This window comes from Nothoprocta perdicaria, unplaced genomic scaffold (assembly GCF_003342845.1).
Source record: "Nothoprocta perdicaria isolate Ctin4 unplaced genomic scaffold, notPer1 scaffold_50, whole genome shotgun sequence".
NCBI classification, from domain to species: domain Eukaryota; kingdom Metazoa; phylum Chordata; class Aves; order Tinamiformes; family Tinamidae; genus Nothoprocta; species Nothoprocta perdicaria.
The window spans coordinates 3012913-3027378 of record NW_020455755.1 but is presented as its reverse complement, the minus strand read 5'-3'; the positions used below and the strand labels follow the sequence as shown (position 1 = coordinate 3027378).

At 39.4% G+C, this 14466-nt stretch overlaps 1 protein-coding gene across 1 annotated transcript; it reads left to right on the top strand.

Moving 5' to 3' along the window:
* The first annotated feature begins 307 nt into the window (after window positions 1-307).
* Window positions 308-13056, top strand: NSRP1 (nuclear speckle splicing regulatory protein 1). The gene is made up of 7 exons (XM_026047756.1): window positions 308-340; window positions 1448-1535; window positions 6877-6933; window positions 8437-8568; window positions 8981-9188; window positions 9811-9919; window positions 11490-13056. Exons 1-7 carry the CDS (start codon window positions 321-323, stop codon window positions 12514-12516), a joined length of 1641 nt encoding a protein of 546 aa, XP_025903541.1. The 5' UTR covers window positions 308-320; the 3' UTR covers window positions 12517-13056.
* Window positions 13057-14466: the final 1410 nt, after the last annotated feature.

The following is a 14466-nucleotide window of genomic DNA, read 5'->3' as shown; positions in this document are numbered from 1 at the left end:
CCCCCCCCCCCAGCAATGGCGGTCCGGGACGGGGGAAGCTCCCGCCTCCCCCTCAGCCCGCGGCCCTCAGGGCAGCTGGTACCGGCCGCCTCCGGCAGCACTTTCGCCACTCGCCGGTGAGCCGTTAAAAAAAAGTCCCCCTACTCTGCCTATCCCCCCTCCCGCCCTCTGCTTCCCGACGGGGCGAACCGGGGCTAGGCGGTTCCYCAGCCCCCGCGGCGGGCCGGGAGCGGGAGGGAAACGGGCGCCTCTGCCGCGAGGAATCTGCGGCCGCGGAACGGCAGGCGGCTCCACCCCGCGGCGGCGGGTGCCGGGACAAGATGGCGGCGCCGAGCAAGCAGTGAGTGCGGGCGGGCGGAGGGGACGGGCGGGCCGCGCGTTACCTCTGCGCCTCGCGGCGCYTCCCGCGGGGCCCGGGCCGCCCCTCCCGCGGGGCCCCGGCTTCGCGAGCCGCTGGCTGCCCCGCGCCCTCAAGGCGCAGGAGGAGCGAGGCCTGGGCAAGGAACCGCCTTAACGGGCCTCGTTTGCGCTCGGGAGCTGCCGGCCTCGGCAGCCGGGGTCCCAGCAGGCCCCGTCCCAGCAGCTGCCGGTTCTGTGTCCCCGAAGCAGCGGGGCTCGGCTCCTGTGCAGAGTGGGTGCAGAGCAGCCCGTGTGCTGGAGCTGCCCTTTGGCCCCAGAACGCGACAGCTCTGCCCTGCAGCTCCTCTAGCCTTGTTGTCTGTATGGGTTGCAATTTAATGCCGTGTTTGCGTTAAAAGGCCAAAAACAACCAACAGGAAAGCAAGCAAATAAGCAGTGGAGGCTTGTGTTGTTCTGGCACGTGGGAGTTTTGATTCTTAGGAAGCAGAATCCTTTCAGRAGTCACATGCAAAGTGTTTTGTACAGCCAAAGTGTTTGGCTGCAGCCATCCAAGTCTTTCCTGAACGTGTGGGACTTGCCGGTGATGGCAGGGTCACAATTTGGGCTGCTGCCCACACCCTGGGAGCAAATAAAACTACTGGGGCAGGTGGCAGGAGATGAGGGAAATAGCTCCCCACATGGCATGGGGTTAAGCCAGAGACCTCTGCGATGCTGCTGGTATGAAAAGTTAAATGAGTTTGGGGAGAAACTGGCAGGAAGGGAATTCCCGGAAGGAAAATGTGATTACTGGAAGCACTGCATGCGTTAGTAGTGTCAGCACAAGAGTTCTGTGTGTGCAGCAGATCTCTGCGTGACACGAGCTGGCTGTAAGGCTCTTCCTGGAGCTTTAACTGTGGTGGTGGTTCACAGCCTCATACAAAGTGTGTGAACGTACATACAAAGTAGGCAAACGTACTCACAGGTGAGTGTGTGCGGTAGGCCAAGACTAGGTTAAAGAGCAGTCATATCTCAATCCGTTTTGTTTTGGCACGTGTTGTATTTTTATTGTAAGTAATATTAAAGGCAGCTTTTTTTTTTCTTTCCCTAGATATGGGCTCATTTTGCCCCAAAAAACACATCAGAAAAATCTTGTTACGAAGAAACTTTCGGTGTTTGCAGATGACTCTGATGAAGAGGCGAGTCAATCAATTTTCTTCTGAAATTTTCCCCATGTTTTTGAAGTTATTTATTTACTACAGTTTATTCACTTACAACCTTAGAGTTTTCACAACCCAAATGCCATCATTTTCATCATGATTGTGAAATATCATATATATTTTCTTGAGTTCAAGTTAAATGAAGGTGATAACTTGAATACTTAGTTACTTTCTGCCAGCTCTTGCAATGACATTTATGTGGCTGTTTCTTTGCAAAATTTAACAGTATTTTGCTCATATGATTGTCACAGGCAAGTTTGTTTACAAATAGAAACTCAGGTCAGCTGCTGATTTTAGTATCTGTATTTTGCAGTAAGTATTTTAAGTATGTTTCAATATAGATCTTTCCACCCAAATCTGATAATGACTACTCACCATTAATAATGATCATCACAAATCAAAAGTTTTAAAGGGGAGGAGTCAAAAAACAAAAAGGTAATGAGTATTCAAATTCTCATGACACTTGAAATGTATCGTAATGTATTTTTAGACTGGACAATATACAGCCCTTCTATGATCACAGAGTTCACTATAAGACATTTGCCTTTGTTGCATGATGTTATTAATGTTGCTTTTCGTAGTTGTTTGTTTTAGTAGTACTTTCAGAATAAAAGCTTGTTACCTGCTCCTGTAGAGGGTGCTGTACACCATAAAAAATTACAGTTTTGAATACATTGCTGTTGACATGGGGAATGTCCAAGAACTGGCTTGCTGTGTAAGACAAATTTGGATACCTTTACAGTTGCCCAACTTCTGCATGTAGCTAATGGAGAAGAGAAACAATTTCGCAGTGCTCAATGGCAGGAGAACTTTCCCTGTCCATGGCAGTTCAGGATTGGGGCCACTGGATAACTGTGGTACCTGCAAATTGAAAACTTGAAGGACTGTAAACTTGAGAAGCTTCCAGAGTTTTTGGATGAATTGCATGTTTTCAAGTTGTAGTTCTGGATCTGTTTGAAATTTAAGGGTTTAATCGCTTTTTTTTTTTTCTGAGATCAGTACCTTAGTGCTTTGCTCAGGGTTTCATAGGAAGCATAATGTAGAACACATCTCTGTTCCTCTGCTGCCAGCTGCTCCTGCTCTCTGRAATTGTGTCCTTTTACACAGAATGAGAGGATAAAAGCAAAATCATAATAAAGGATCATTATGAAGCTCTACTACAGCAGAGTCTTCTGGGGTTTAGTTTTGATACGTAGGAAAAGCCATTTACTTTTGGAAACACTAGATGATTTGCATCTTCAACCCATTAGCTGTTAACAAATGCTGTGGAAAGAATTTGGATAAAGCCTGACACATTCTCTATCAGCATCTGCTCTGAAGACTCTTAGGAGTTGCCATGTGCATCAATATGCTACATACACAGCAAAAAGTAATAATCTCATAACAGCTTCTATCAAAGAAGATCTTTTTTTTTTTCAAAAAAAAAGCAAAATTACTTTATTAGTTCAGTAATAATTTCAGAGCTTTTCAAGATAAGGAGTAGCATTTGGGAGGGGTTTCATTTCCTGTCTGCTACCTTATCAGTCAGAACTATATCTCAAATGTCTGGAGATTGTGTATTTTTAACTGAACTCTAATAAAGTTCGTGCTGGGAAATCTGCACACCTGACATGGCCTGTGATTATGTATTAGATATCAAACTTTTGTTCCTTTTATTTATTTATTTTAATGTCACTGTGCATATTTCATTAAGATACTGCCTCTACTCTTGCTGAAGAAATTTAAAAGGTGATCTTTTTAATGCGCAACTCTTAGCTGTGGTTTAGGGCATCAGTGAATGTTAGTTACTGACTAAGATCTTTGAGTTAGTTCATAACAAGCTAAACACGTGGGGCAGAAATCTTTTTGAAACATCATATTGCCTGAGATCAAGTAAACCAGGTAAAGTGATTTTTTTCTCTCTCTCATAATACAAATGGTAGGCTGTATTGTGGAATGGCCAAGTAACTCGTGTAATCTAACCAAAAGGAAGGTGTTTGTTTGTTTGTCTCACACACACAAACACATGTCCAGAAATGTTAAAGGATTAAGAAAATGATTAGTCAAATCAAGGGCTGCATTTTGATATTAAACAATGATTCAGACGCATCACCTATTTCAGGAAGTCCCTAAACTTTTGATTGCTGAATGCTCCCGRGGTTTGCTGAGGAAAGTTTTCAACTTCAGCTCAAACTTCAACAAACTGATGTAGCATTAGGGCTGTAACTTTCTAGAAACTAGCTTCATTACTGAAAATAATATTAGTCGTAGATCTAAGACTTGTTGTCTCTGATTATGCTGGAAATGGTGTCACATCTGCTGCTGTAGGAATTGTGTAATCTACAGAAGAATTCAGAAGCAGTTGATGCATACAGCCCCAAGCCAGCAACAGGCTTTTTCTCAAGAACAAATGAGATGGCTAACAAATCAGAAGATTAAATAGAAGCCAAATATTCTTTAAACTAAGCATGTTCAGGTCAATCATTTACTCTCCTCTTTTTAGTCTAGTTTCCTAAAAAGAGGTTTAGAAAAGTCATGGTCAGACGTTTGTGTCCATGAGGGCTTAGCACTTGGGATGTTGTAGTTGTGTTCCTCAGTGATTGTGAGAAGGAACTTTGTGTATTATAGGAACCTGTGAAGAATGTGAGAGAGTTTTAGCAATTGTGAGAGGATTTGGAGATACGAGAGGCAATTGAGGATGCAGGAAGGTGAGGAAGGAGGAAGCAGAGGATGCTGAGGGTGACGAAGGCAAGGCACATGGGCCTGTGGGTGCGGGAAGACTGGACATGGTGGTAGCGGGAAGTGGGAAGGCRGAGAGAGTGTACAAGATAAACTTGAAGGACAGTGAAATTAGTTGGCTCCAATGTGAAATCACCTTCTTAGATACTTGATTTGAACTTTGAGCTTTTTGTAAGTAGTTTGCATATCATTAGCATAAATTGAATTTACCAGAAATAAGCCCAAATCTTTGGTAAATAATTTGAATATCTGTTCTTTGCTTACATCAGAGTCATGTAGGGAAATTTAAGAAGCAACTTGCGAAGGGTACTAAGCTACTGGATGGAAGTGAGCAGGTAGTCTCTGAAGGAAAAAGTACACGTAGGAGAAATGAGTTAAAATGTTAAAAACTTCGGTAGCTGTCCATTTTATGTGACTTTGGTTGTTAAATTCGGTTGCATACGAGTTGTCTTCCATGATTTTGTAGGGCTGGTGTCCTGTTGGGTCTCATTTCCAAGACTTTCTGGGTTTGCATGGGTTCAGTAGAGTCTTGTAGGATAGGGTTAAAACGTTTTTCTTGCTGCAGAAAATATTAAACTGTAAGCGGTGTGCTTCCAAATAATAGCTTGACTGCAGGAAAACAAGATTGCTGAGCTTGTAGGGCCTTTAATAAATGGACAGTTGATAAGTAAAAACAATACAGGAGAACAGGAAGTTCTCATCTGTCAGAGCTCATAGCACAACAGGAAATTGTCGACTGTAAACCTAGGGAAGGTGTTTGTTTTTTGTAAACTTGCTGCCTTTCTGGACAAACAAATCACAGGTGGACTTCTTTACAATTTATGTACAATAATGAGGATTGTATATTACTTCTGTGTTTGCATAATCTTTATAGATCAATGCATTTATTTCTGATAGAACAGGGGAAACATTCTAAGCAGTGTTTCAGATATTTTGGTGGAATAAAGCTAATTTGGTAAATATAACAGCACAGTCTGTTTTTCTCTGCCTTTTCCACCGAGCCCCTGCTTTCTGGCAGGGGACAGAGGAGTTCCTTGCAGTCCAGGCTGTCTTTGTGCATGGCAGCTGTGGGAGGCTCTGATCCAAGAATCCTTCAGTGATGGTCCCTAACGGGGAAGCAGAGGACCCTCTCCCTCCCCGAGAGCAGGGAGCGAGGCTGGGTCTTCCTGCTTTCTACATAGCATTTTTAGAAGAAATCTAAGGTGTTTTTTGAGATTTTTAATCCTCCATTTTGAGAAGGAGCAGCTGACTGACTGTTCAGGAGAGTGGCAGGTTTTGAGCAGGCAGGGTGCTGCCCACTTGCCAAATCAAGCAGGTAGGACACCTATGATGATGAAAGAAATAGGGACAGATTGTATAAAACCGTATAAAACGAGACTTTGTTAATGCGGTTCATGGCGGAGCTTGTTCTGTGTTTCTGAAATAAGCTAGTGAAAGAGATTTGACTTGTTTACAATCTATCATGTAGAAAACTGTGGAAAAGCACTTGGCTTTTTATCCATGTTGACACATCTGTTAAAATTTCAACAGTATAAGAAAAAGGGGTCATGACAAATCATTATTTTCTAAGCACCAAATAAAATCTAAAGCTCCTTTGTTCAATGGATTTACTTAAATGTACATCGTACTTGGTTTATTTGATTTCAGAAGACGCTAGTTCCTGCTTCCAAGCTTCCTGTTATTTGATTTTCTGTTTTTATTAAGAATTTGTTACACAATCTCTTTCCTTTTTTAAAATGCAATATAGACCATGTTCTATTCAAAGGTGCAAAGCTTGGGAAGCTGCCAAAATGGAAAAGGATTTTTCCTTCCTATTTCTGCTTTATAAGATTAAGTGATATCTAATTACATCCACACAGCTGAGTCCTGTCATTTATAGTGATTCTGTTTAGTAAACAGTATTGTCTGTTGGTTGAGAGAAGAAAGATATGCAGTCAAATTCAACACTAATTGAAAGACTAACTTTTTTAAAAGAATGATTAGAAACAATTTTTCAGCAGTGGATTTTTCTTTTTCCTCTAGGAAAGATTAGTATTGCTATTTTCTAGCACATTAATCATTGAAAAATATAAAAATAGGCATCATTGCTTGAAGTACTTGCCATTCAAATCAACAACGTTCTTATTTTAAAAAATACAATACTACTGACACTGATTAATCTTTATTAAAGTGCCAAAATCCATTTGAATATTTGTCTTTGGCTGAATACAGTGTTGTCAGTAAAAATTTTGGCTTGTGGCTATTATATTTCCAACTAAATTGACCTATTGACTATACCTTTTGAACAGCACCTACCTTTTTCAGAGAGTAATAGAAATATGAAATACCTTTGAGAATATTTATCCTTGTGTACCCGCAAACACAGCTTCTGGCAGCATTAATATTTTGTTACATAACTTGGTAGGAGGACACACTTCCAATTTGGGGTCGCTTATGAATAAACTTYTATTTTATCTTGCTTTCAGGAAAAGCACTATTGAAGTCCAATACTGTCTGATGAAATGAGACCTTAATTACATAGTCATCCGTTCAAATTGTAGAAAAATAACATGGGCTGTTTCAATATCATTAACATTATTTCTGCAATGTTTTCATCTTTTAGACAACTGTTGGTCAAAGTCTTCAGAAAGAAGCATTGAAAAAACAAGCAATGAAACAGGTAAGCTCTGATACGGGCTCTCCATGCGTACAGCAAGTAAGAAATGACCAAATTTCATATTCAGAGCTAAATGATGTTTTTGCCCGTGTTTGAGTGTTTGTCTTCAGGGAGCCAGCTCAGCAGAAGGGCAGGTCCACACRTGATTTATTTGATGGCAAAGCTGTCAGAAATTCTAGCTAAGAATAAGACATTCCRGCTCCTTTCCCGTTATTCCTGCGCCTTCAGTTGCTCTGGGCTAATGGGTGGTGAAGCTGCACTGTTAACGAGGCCTGTGCAGTTAGCAGGTTGACAGTACAGGCCCTTGAGCAATTGTATGGGCCATAGAGAGAAAAAATGAGCAGCTGGACTGAGCATAGGAGAGGGACTTTCTATTCTGGCTTTGCCAATGACGTCAGTGTCTGTGGAATTGCATTTTTGTATGGTTTCTGTTATATTGATAAAATGCCCTCCTTAAACTTCCTCTATAAATAATTTCTCATTTATATATTTCTCATATGTTTAGTGTAAGGAACATGTTCATGGTTATTTTCTGGAAACATAATAATTGGAATCTAAGATATTCTAAATTTGTGAGGGTGAAATGGTAATAGAATACTTTTAGCATTGTATAAAATAATTTCAGACACATAGTTCTGTCTCTTAGAAGTGAGTTATCCTTTGAAATTGCCGCCTTTAGTCTGTAGTTTTGTGTATTGCTTTCTGAAGCACAAGACTTTCTTTAAAAGCCAGACTTGTAATTCTGTAATTTAAAATTAACAAAGGTTGAGTATAACCAAATAACATAGGTGCTGTTCTTTTGGTAGACATTTTTATTCCACTTTTCTGGGCAGATTTGTTGTTTTTGAAGTTCTATTGGCTATTTTTTAGCTACAGAGAAGCTGAAAAACAATCTGATCGTAATTTTAAAACACGATAAAACTAATATTTACTCACTATAAGCATGTAAGTGTACAAGGCGGTGCATTTTAATTTGTGGTATGTAGTAATCTTCTTAGGAGGAATTTTTCAGGTTTTGTTTGTAATGTGCAGTAATACAAAGAGATTAAAGTTGACAAAGTATTGTGTTGTTAAATATATAAATATTTACTAAACGTGGTGCAGACATAGCTAGAGGGAGAAAAGATATTTACACATCATGCTTTTAGCATATTTCTTTTTTTGATGAAGCTAATGAATGCCTGAGAGAAACTTAGGTGGTTATCATTCAACATTCCTCTTCTGTTAGTAGTTGGACAGATCTAAAGGCTCCCCTACTGTGTTTTGCTTGTTTGTTTTAATAGGGCTTTTAAAAATGGTATTTTTTAATCTATTTTGGTATATTATTCAAAAATACCAAAAATGGCATTAAAAAAAAATCTGGCAATTTTAAATTTACACACARGATTTCAATGGCTAAGTTTGTAATACACATTTCATTAAATTACAATATARAAGTGAAATATTTGAAGATGGTAGAACTGTCATGCTTCATTTTTATGTTTTTTCTTCTTTATTCTCATCTAGACTAAACTGGAGATTCAGAAGGCTTTGGCTGAAGATGCTACAGTGTATGAATATGACAGTATTTATGATGAAATGCAGCAGAAGAAGAAAGAAATCAATGCCAAAATATTATCAGGAAAAGATGAGAAAAAGGTCCATACCTGAAAATGTATGCTGTCTGTCTCATCTATATATGCTAGGAATAACTGTAATTGCTTAATTTGAAGCTTTCTCTTAATAAGCCAAATGTATTATCTGCTCAGGCATACAAGGTTTATGCACAAATACTGTTATATAAGACAGGAATTCCTAAGAATTTTGGGGGGAAAAACGTTAGTTTTTAATTGGATGCTGCAGCCTCTGTTATTGGTAAAAGGAAGCATGCCATGACAGTGACCCAAAAGGGAGTGGCAGTTTAAGACTGCTATCAAACCCTGCGAGACTGATGTCTGTTGCTTTTCTTCCATTGCAAACTTTCTTCAACCTTTTTAGCAATCCCAGTTTGTGTTTTCTCAGCCATCTTAATTATCTTTCAACATTATACCTTTTCCCCCATTTCTTTTAGCCCAGATACATCCAAAATATCCTCAAAGCAGCTGAGATTAGGAAGAAGGAACAAGAAAAAAGGATGGAAAGAAAAATTCAGAAAGAGCGTGAAATGGAAGGAGGACAGTTTGCTGACAAAGAGGCCTTTGTGACTTCAGCCTATAAAAAGAAGCTGCAAGAAAGGGCTGAGGAGGAGGAAAGAGAAAGAAGGGAAGCAGCTCTGGAGGGTGAGATTCACACTGAATCACTATGACTACTCTTAGAAAAATGGGCTTGTATTTAGTGTTGCTATCTTGGATTCTCTATGAGGCTTGAGATAGTTGAAATATCAAAAATAAAATATCAAAAAATAATAGATAGCGATCTGTACCGAAGCAGATTCTGGCTCTAATTTTTCCATTGGACAGATTGCGGGAGGAACAGAGCAYATCCTTCAATTTGTGTGTCTGTACTATTTGGATTACTCCTGTTTTTTGAGCTTAGTTGTGGAAGGAAGAATAGTATGTCTGGGGTCCAGCAGTGGTTAGACTCCTCACTTTAAGCATTCTGTTTCTAGTGTCCTAGAACTGGGCCTAAAGGGCTAAGACTATGAATGGATAGTAGAATAAAGAACAAGAAAGATRAATTTGATGGATTTGTAATCTGTATTTTCAGCACTAGGAGTATAGCATTGTTAGATAATTCAGGTTGGAAGGGAGCTCAGGAAGGGTGTCTATGCCAGCCAGGTTTCTCTGTGCTTTTTCCAGTCTGGTCTTAAAGACCTTTAAAACTGGRATACCCATCAGTGGTGTCTTGATGACAATGAGCATTTGTGACACAGTTACTCCAACCTTGCTTGCTTTCCCTTAGCCTACCTGGATGTGACCAAACAGAAGGATCTCAGTGGATTTTACAGACATCTTCTAAAACAGCAAGTGGGGGAAGAAGAGATGCCTAAATGCAGCTTCCGTGAAGCCAGGTAGGATGTGATCCCAGAAGGGATTCACATATAAGTTACTTTTGGTTATTTGTGATTCCGACATCATTGCAACCCTGTAGAAAGACAAGGAATACTAAAACCCTGGTAGGATAAGCACAGTGCTTCATACTGCTGAGGTTTTCTGGGAGAGGTCTGATCWTCAGCAATGTAGACTTTAATGTAAGACAGAAGTAAACACAGCAAGGATTCTGTTTGAAAAGGTATCCAGGAGATTGTTGCGCTGACATTATTCTAACCTGTTTCTTATTTTCTTTTACACACTACTTGACAATATCATTAAGTTATATACTTTGATAATGTGAAGAAGAAAAGGTAAAATAGTGGACATAGGTAAGATGCTTCAAATTCTAGTCATAGGAAATGATGCGATGATATTAATTTTCTGAGGAAAAAATAGGTCTTCAGCTTTGTCCTCATTCCACGTTTATGGAGGTATGATAAATAAGTTGATTCTGTGGTAAAATGAAATTAGTCAAATATACAGGAAGCCCAGTAGAAGCATTTTAAAATATTACCATATGTGTAGTCCAAATATGAGTAATCAGATGAGGCTGTTTTTTTTTTTTTTTTAATGTAGATATCCTAGATATCAGAAGTGTGATCACAGTGAAATTACTCAGATATCTGAAATATTGGCTTTATGCGTTATCTCTTTAATCCAAAACATGTCACTTCATCACATATAGTAAAAATGGTATTTAAAATAAAAGAGAGAAGTAAAGATTACTGACTGAAAGAAAAGCAGAACACGTTCCAGAATTCCAGTGGAGAATGTGAAATTTGTGGCCTCAGTTGTTTGTCATATGTGACTTAAAATCTTAGCATACCTCAACACTTGGAAAATGTCCCGTATCAGGTTTTGCCAGGGAGCAATATCTGCTTGGTTTCTGTGGCTGTCTGGCTACTGACGATGCATGATTAGAAATAAAAGGCATATGGCACGTGTGATTAAACATGCATTTCCTTCAGTCAAAGATAAAACAAGAAGCGTAACCTTCCTGGCCAGTGGCYAAATTGAAATCTGTGAATTTATCCCTTATGGTTCTTCTTGTAGTTAATAACCTGTGAGTTATGGAAAAGATACTAGATTCTATTTAACCAAAAGAGTGAGATCTTCAGAAATACTGGATTAAGAAATCTGTTATGAATGATGAAACCCGAAAAAAAGACCTGCTTCTTCTCCAAATAACTATTGGACATTCACAGAGGAATATAAGCACATAAATAAAAACATACAGCTTACCAAAGAGCAAACAGTAGAATATGAATCTCTGTCCTGTCACTTAAAGGCTGCAGATATTTAACCATAATTGTTCTTGTGGATAAGTTCATCTGCTTGTATTTACCAGTGAACCAGACATAAAATATTAGTACAGATCCTTCGCCCTGGACTCCTGGAACCAGAGCCACAACTAGATTTGCTTTCTTAGACCTCTCGGCAGCATCAGTTTTTTACAATCTTGCTTAGATCCTGACTAGAAGGCGATTTTGAGAAGTATCTGAAATGTCAGACTGTAATGTTTTTTTCTTTTTTAACATTAAAATGTAGGATAAAGGAAGAAAAACCTAACAATGATTATGATGAATCCATTGAAAGAAACAAAGGCCCAGATGAAAGACTAAGGCTGAAGCCTTCTGTTAAGGAAGAAGATAATGCAGATGCTGACACCGATTTAGGAAGTGATAGTAGTGATGATGAAAGGAGACGTAAAAATAGTAAAGTAAAATTGAAGCAAAAAGAGAGGCGAAACAGCTCTGTGAGCAGTGAAGAGGAGTCTAAGCATGACAAGAACCGGAGGCGTTCGAGGTCACCAGGCTCATCCAGTGAGGAGGACGAGCTGCACACGAAAGCACAGACGAGTCATCCAAAGAGGGGCGAGAGCAGAACAGGCAGACTGGGAAATGATGAACTGGACAGGGAAAAAGATAACGAGAGAAGGAGTAGGACCCAGGGAAAGGATCACCAAAGGGAAAAGGAAGAGCGGCACAGATACGGAGATCATACTAGTAGGGACGACTACAGAAGGAGAGAAGAGCAAGATGATAAACACAGGGGGAAGGAAAGAAAAGAGAGGGAGGGACATAGCAGAGAATGGAGGAAAGCAAAGGAGAGAGATGAGAAGTGCTCAGAGCGAGAAAAAGAGAGATTAAGAAATGGTAAAGATAAATACAGTGATAGAGAGAAGGAGAGGGAAGAGAAGTACAGAGAAAAAGAAGATCATATGAAAGAGAAATATGGTAGCGATGAGAAGAAGCACAGACACAGGAGGGAAAGGAGTCCTGCATCTTCAGAAAAAGACAGAGGGGCTGACGTAGATAAGCACACAAAAGGAAAAGAGAGAGAGGTGGATGAGAAGAGCAGCTCCAGCTCTGGAATTTTGTCTGAGCCAAAACGTAAAGCTGGAGAAGAAGGAGAGAAAGAGGAGAAAGAGCAGGCACAGAAACCGCCTGAGAGCGTGAGCAAATTTGCCAAGCGGAGCAATGAAGAGACAGTCATGTCAGCCAGGGATCGCTATTTGGCCAGGCAAATGGCACGTGTCGGTGCAAAATCCTACATTGAGAAGGAAGAAGATTGATTTCATTGCAGTGGACAATAACATTTGGTCTCTCAACCAAAAGAGAAACGCCACTGCTGCAAGGGCTCTTGTACAGAAGTAGAGGTTTATCTAGTTATTTATTCATGGCTTTAATAAAAGTATCTTTTGAAATGGATTAATGGGTCACCTGATCTGCAACCTCAATAAATTTATACAGTCAAGGAATTAAATGTGGCTGTTTCTGTCCACCCTGGCATTCCATACTCTCTCCTTGGTGTGCTTTATTATTCGTCTGGAAAACCTGGAACAGTCCTACAGGTTTGAGACGGGGTTGGTTGAGAACACGTYCTCAGCGAGTCCCTGCTTGCCTCACCAGCCAGTATTGGCCCTGCTGAAAGTCATACAAGAATTATTGCTGCCCAGTGCTGCCCTCAAAAATGGGAAACAGACCTGTAAATGAGAAAAGTTTGAGAAAAACAGCCTGAATAATAGTCTAGGAAATCTTTGTATGTATTATGCTGTTTTGTTAGCTAAATCTATGTATGTTAATACATATGGATTTGAACGTATGTTTGGGCTTTGATTTTGGGGACCTGATGTACAGATTACTCTTAAATAAAGTGTAAGATACATACTGGTTCTGCAGTGGTGGGGGTTTTTTTATGCTTATGTTATTTTACTGGAAAAACCAGCAGCTTTTGTATGAAACAAWTTTTTTTTTCAAGCATTATTGTCTACTTGCTTGTTCTACAAATTTAAATTTTTCTTAAGTTTATCATTTCATCTGTTCAGGGAGTCAGAGGCAAGCAGTAAACTTCTCTACAAATTGTAACTTTGTACACAGGTCATGTTTTTTGAAAGTATTTTCAACACTTTTTCCAGTCTTTTTTTTTCTTCTATTAAATTTATTATACGGCAATAAATGGTGAATGAGCATCAACCAGACAGTTTTTTCAAAGTGCACAAGGATGATTTTCAACATTTAGAAATCATTTTATGGGAATCCTCTTGTTTCAGAACAGATGCAAAACAGCATAAAAAACAACTACTTATGGAGGAAATGGTTTTAGGTCTTTCAGACTGTTTTACATAGCAAAGATTGAGATCTGTGGATTGTCTACTATATGCAGGCACTTTTAGAGGGACTAGGATTAATATATCTATAGCAGTATATTTTCTTTTAAATGAGCTGAGTGACATAATAATAAAGGTAGGTTCTGATTTAGTAGATCTTCTGACACCTCCTGTGGAGCCTTCTCACATAGGGCTTTGATAACCCAGTTCCTTGAGTGCTCTGTGTTTACTGCCAGGACTGAAGAGGGTTCTCAGCGTTAGAARTGTGGCAGTTCTGAGAAACGTGTCAGGAGGGCTTACAGGGTGATTAACTCAACTGCATTCGTTTATAGCAGAAAGAGCAGCTGAGTCAGTTGCTCTTTTGTCTTCTTCAGTTAAATGCTGCCAAAACCTCTGTTCTCCGTTTCTCACATCGTAAAATATATTTCTCRGACTAGAATTAACCACAGGTTTTGGGTTGGGATTTTTTTTTTCCCTTACAATATGCTTGCCTTTTTTCCTTATGAAATAAGATACATTTAACTAGACATGCTTTTGTTTTGAGTAATCCTCTCTACAATTTTTAATTTCATTTTACAAAATAAAGCCCAAGCAAGAGAAAGGAAAAAAAAAAAAAGAGTAAGACTTTTGTCCTTTATTTTGACCAATTTATTTTGGGCTAGTGCATTACCTTTTAAAGGAAAACTTATGTTTAAGAATATATTGCTGTCAAAGCTTCAGTTATCTTAAGCAGAAGACAATTACAGGAGAAAAGGAATATAGTGTTTGGATTCCTTTTTACATTCAGAAACATCTTTTCTGTCTGAAAGACTTAGTATGAGCAGAGATGCCCTTAGGTTTTCTTGATGACAGGTCAGGGTCTAACTATAATTTGAACTAATGGGATTTTATATTTCTAGTAGCAAATGACCCGGT

Coding starts and splice junctions, on each gene's coding strand:
- NSRP1 (XM_026047756.1), top strand. CDS start 321: ATGGCGGCGCCGAGCAAGCA. Junction 9,189..9,810: donor AAGGGAAGCAGCTCTGGAGG/GTGAGATTCACA, acceptor GCTTTCCCTTAG/CCTACCTGGATGTGACCAAA. Junction 9,920..11,489: donor TGCAGCTTCCGTGAAGCCAG/GTAGGATGTGAT, acceptor ATTAAAATGTAG/GATAAAGGAAGAAAAACCTA.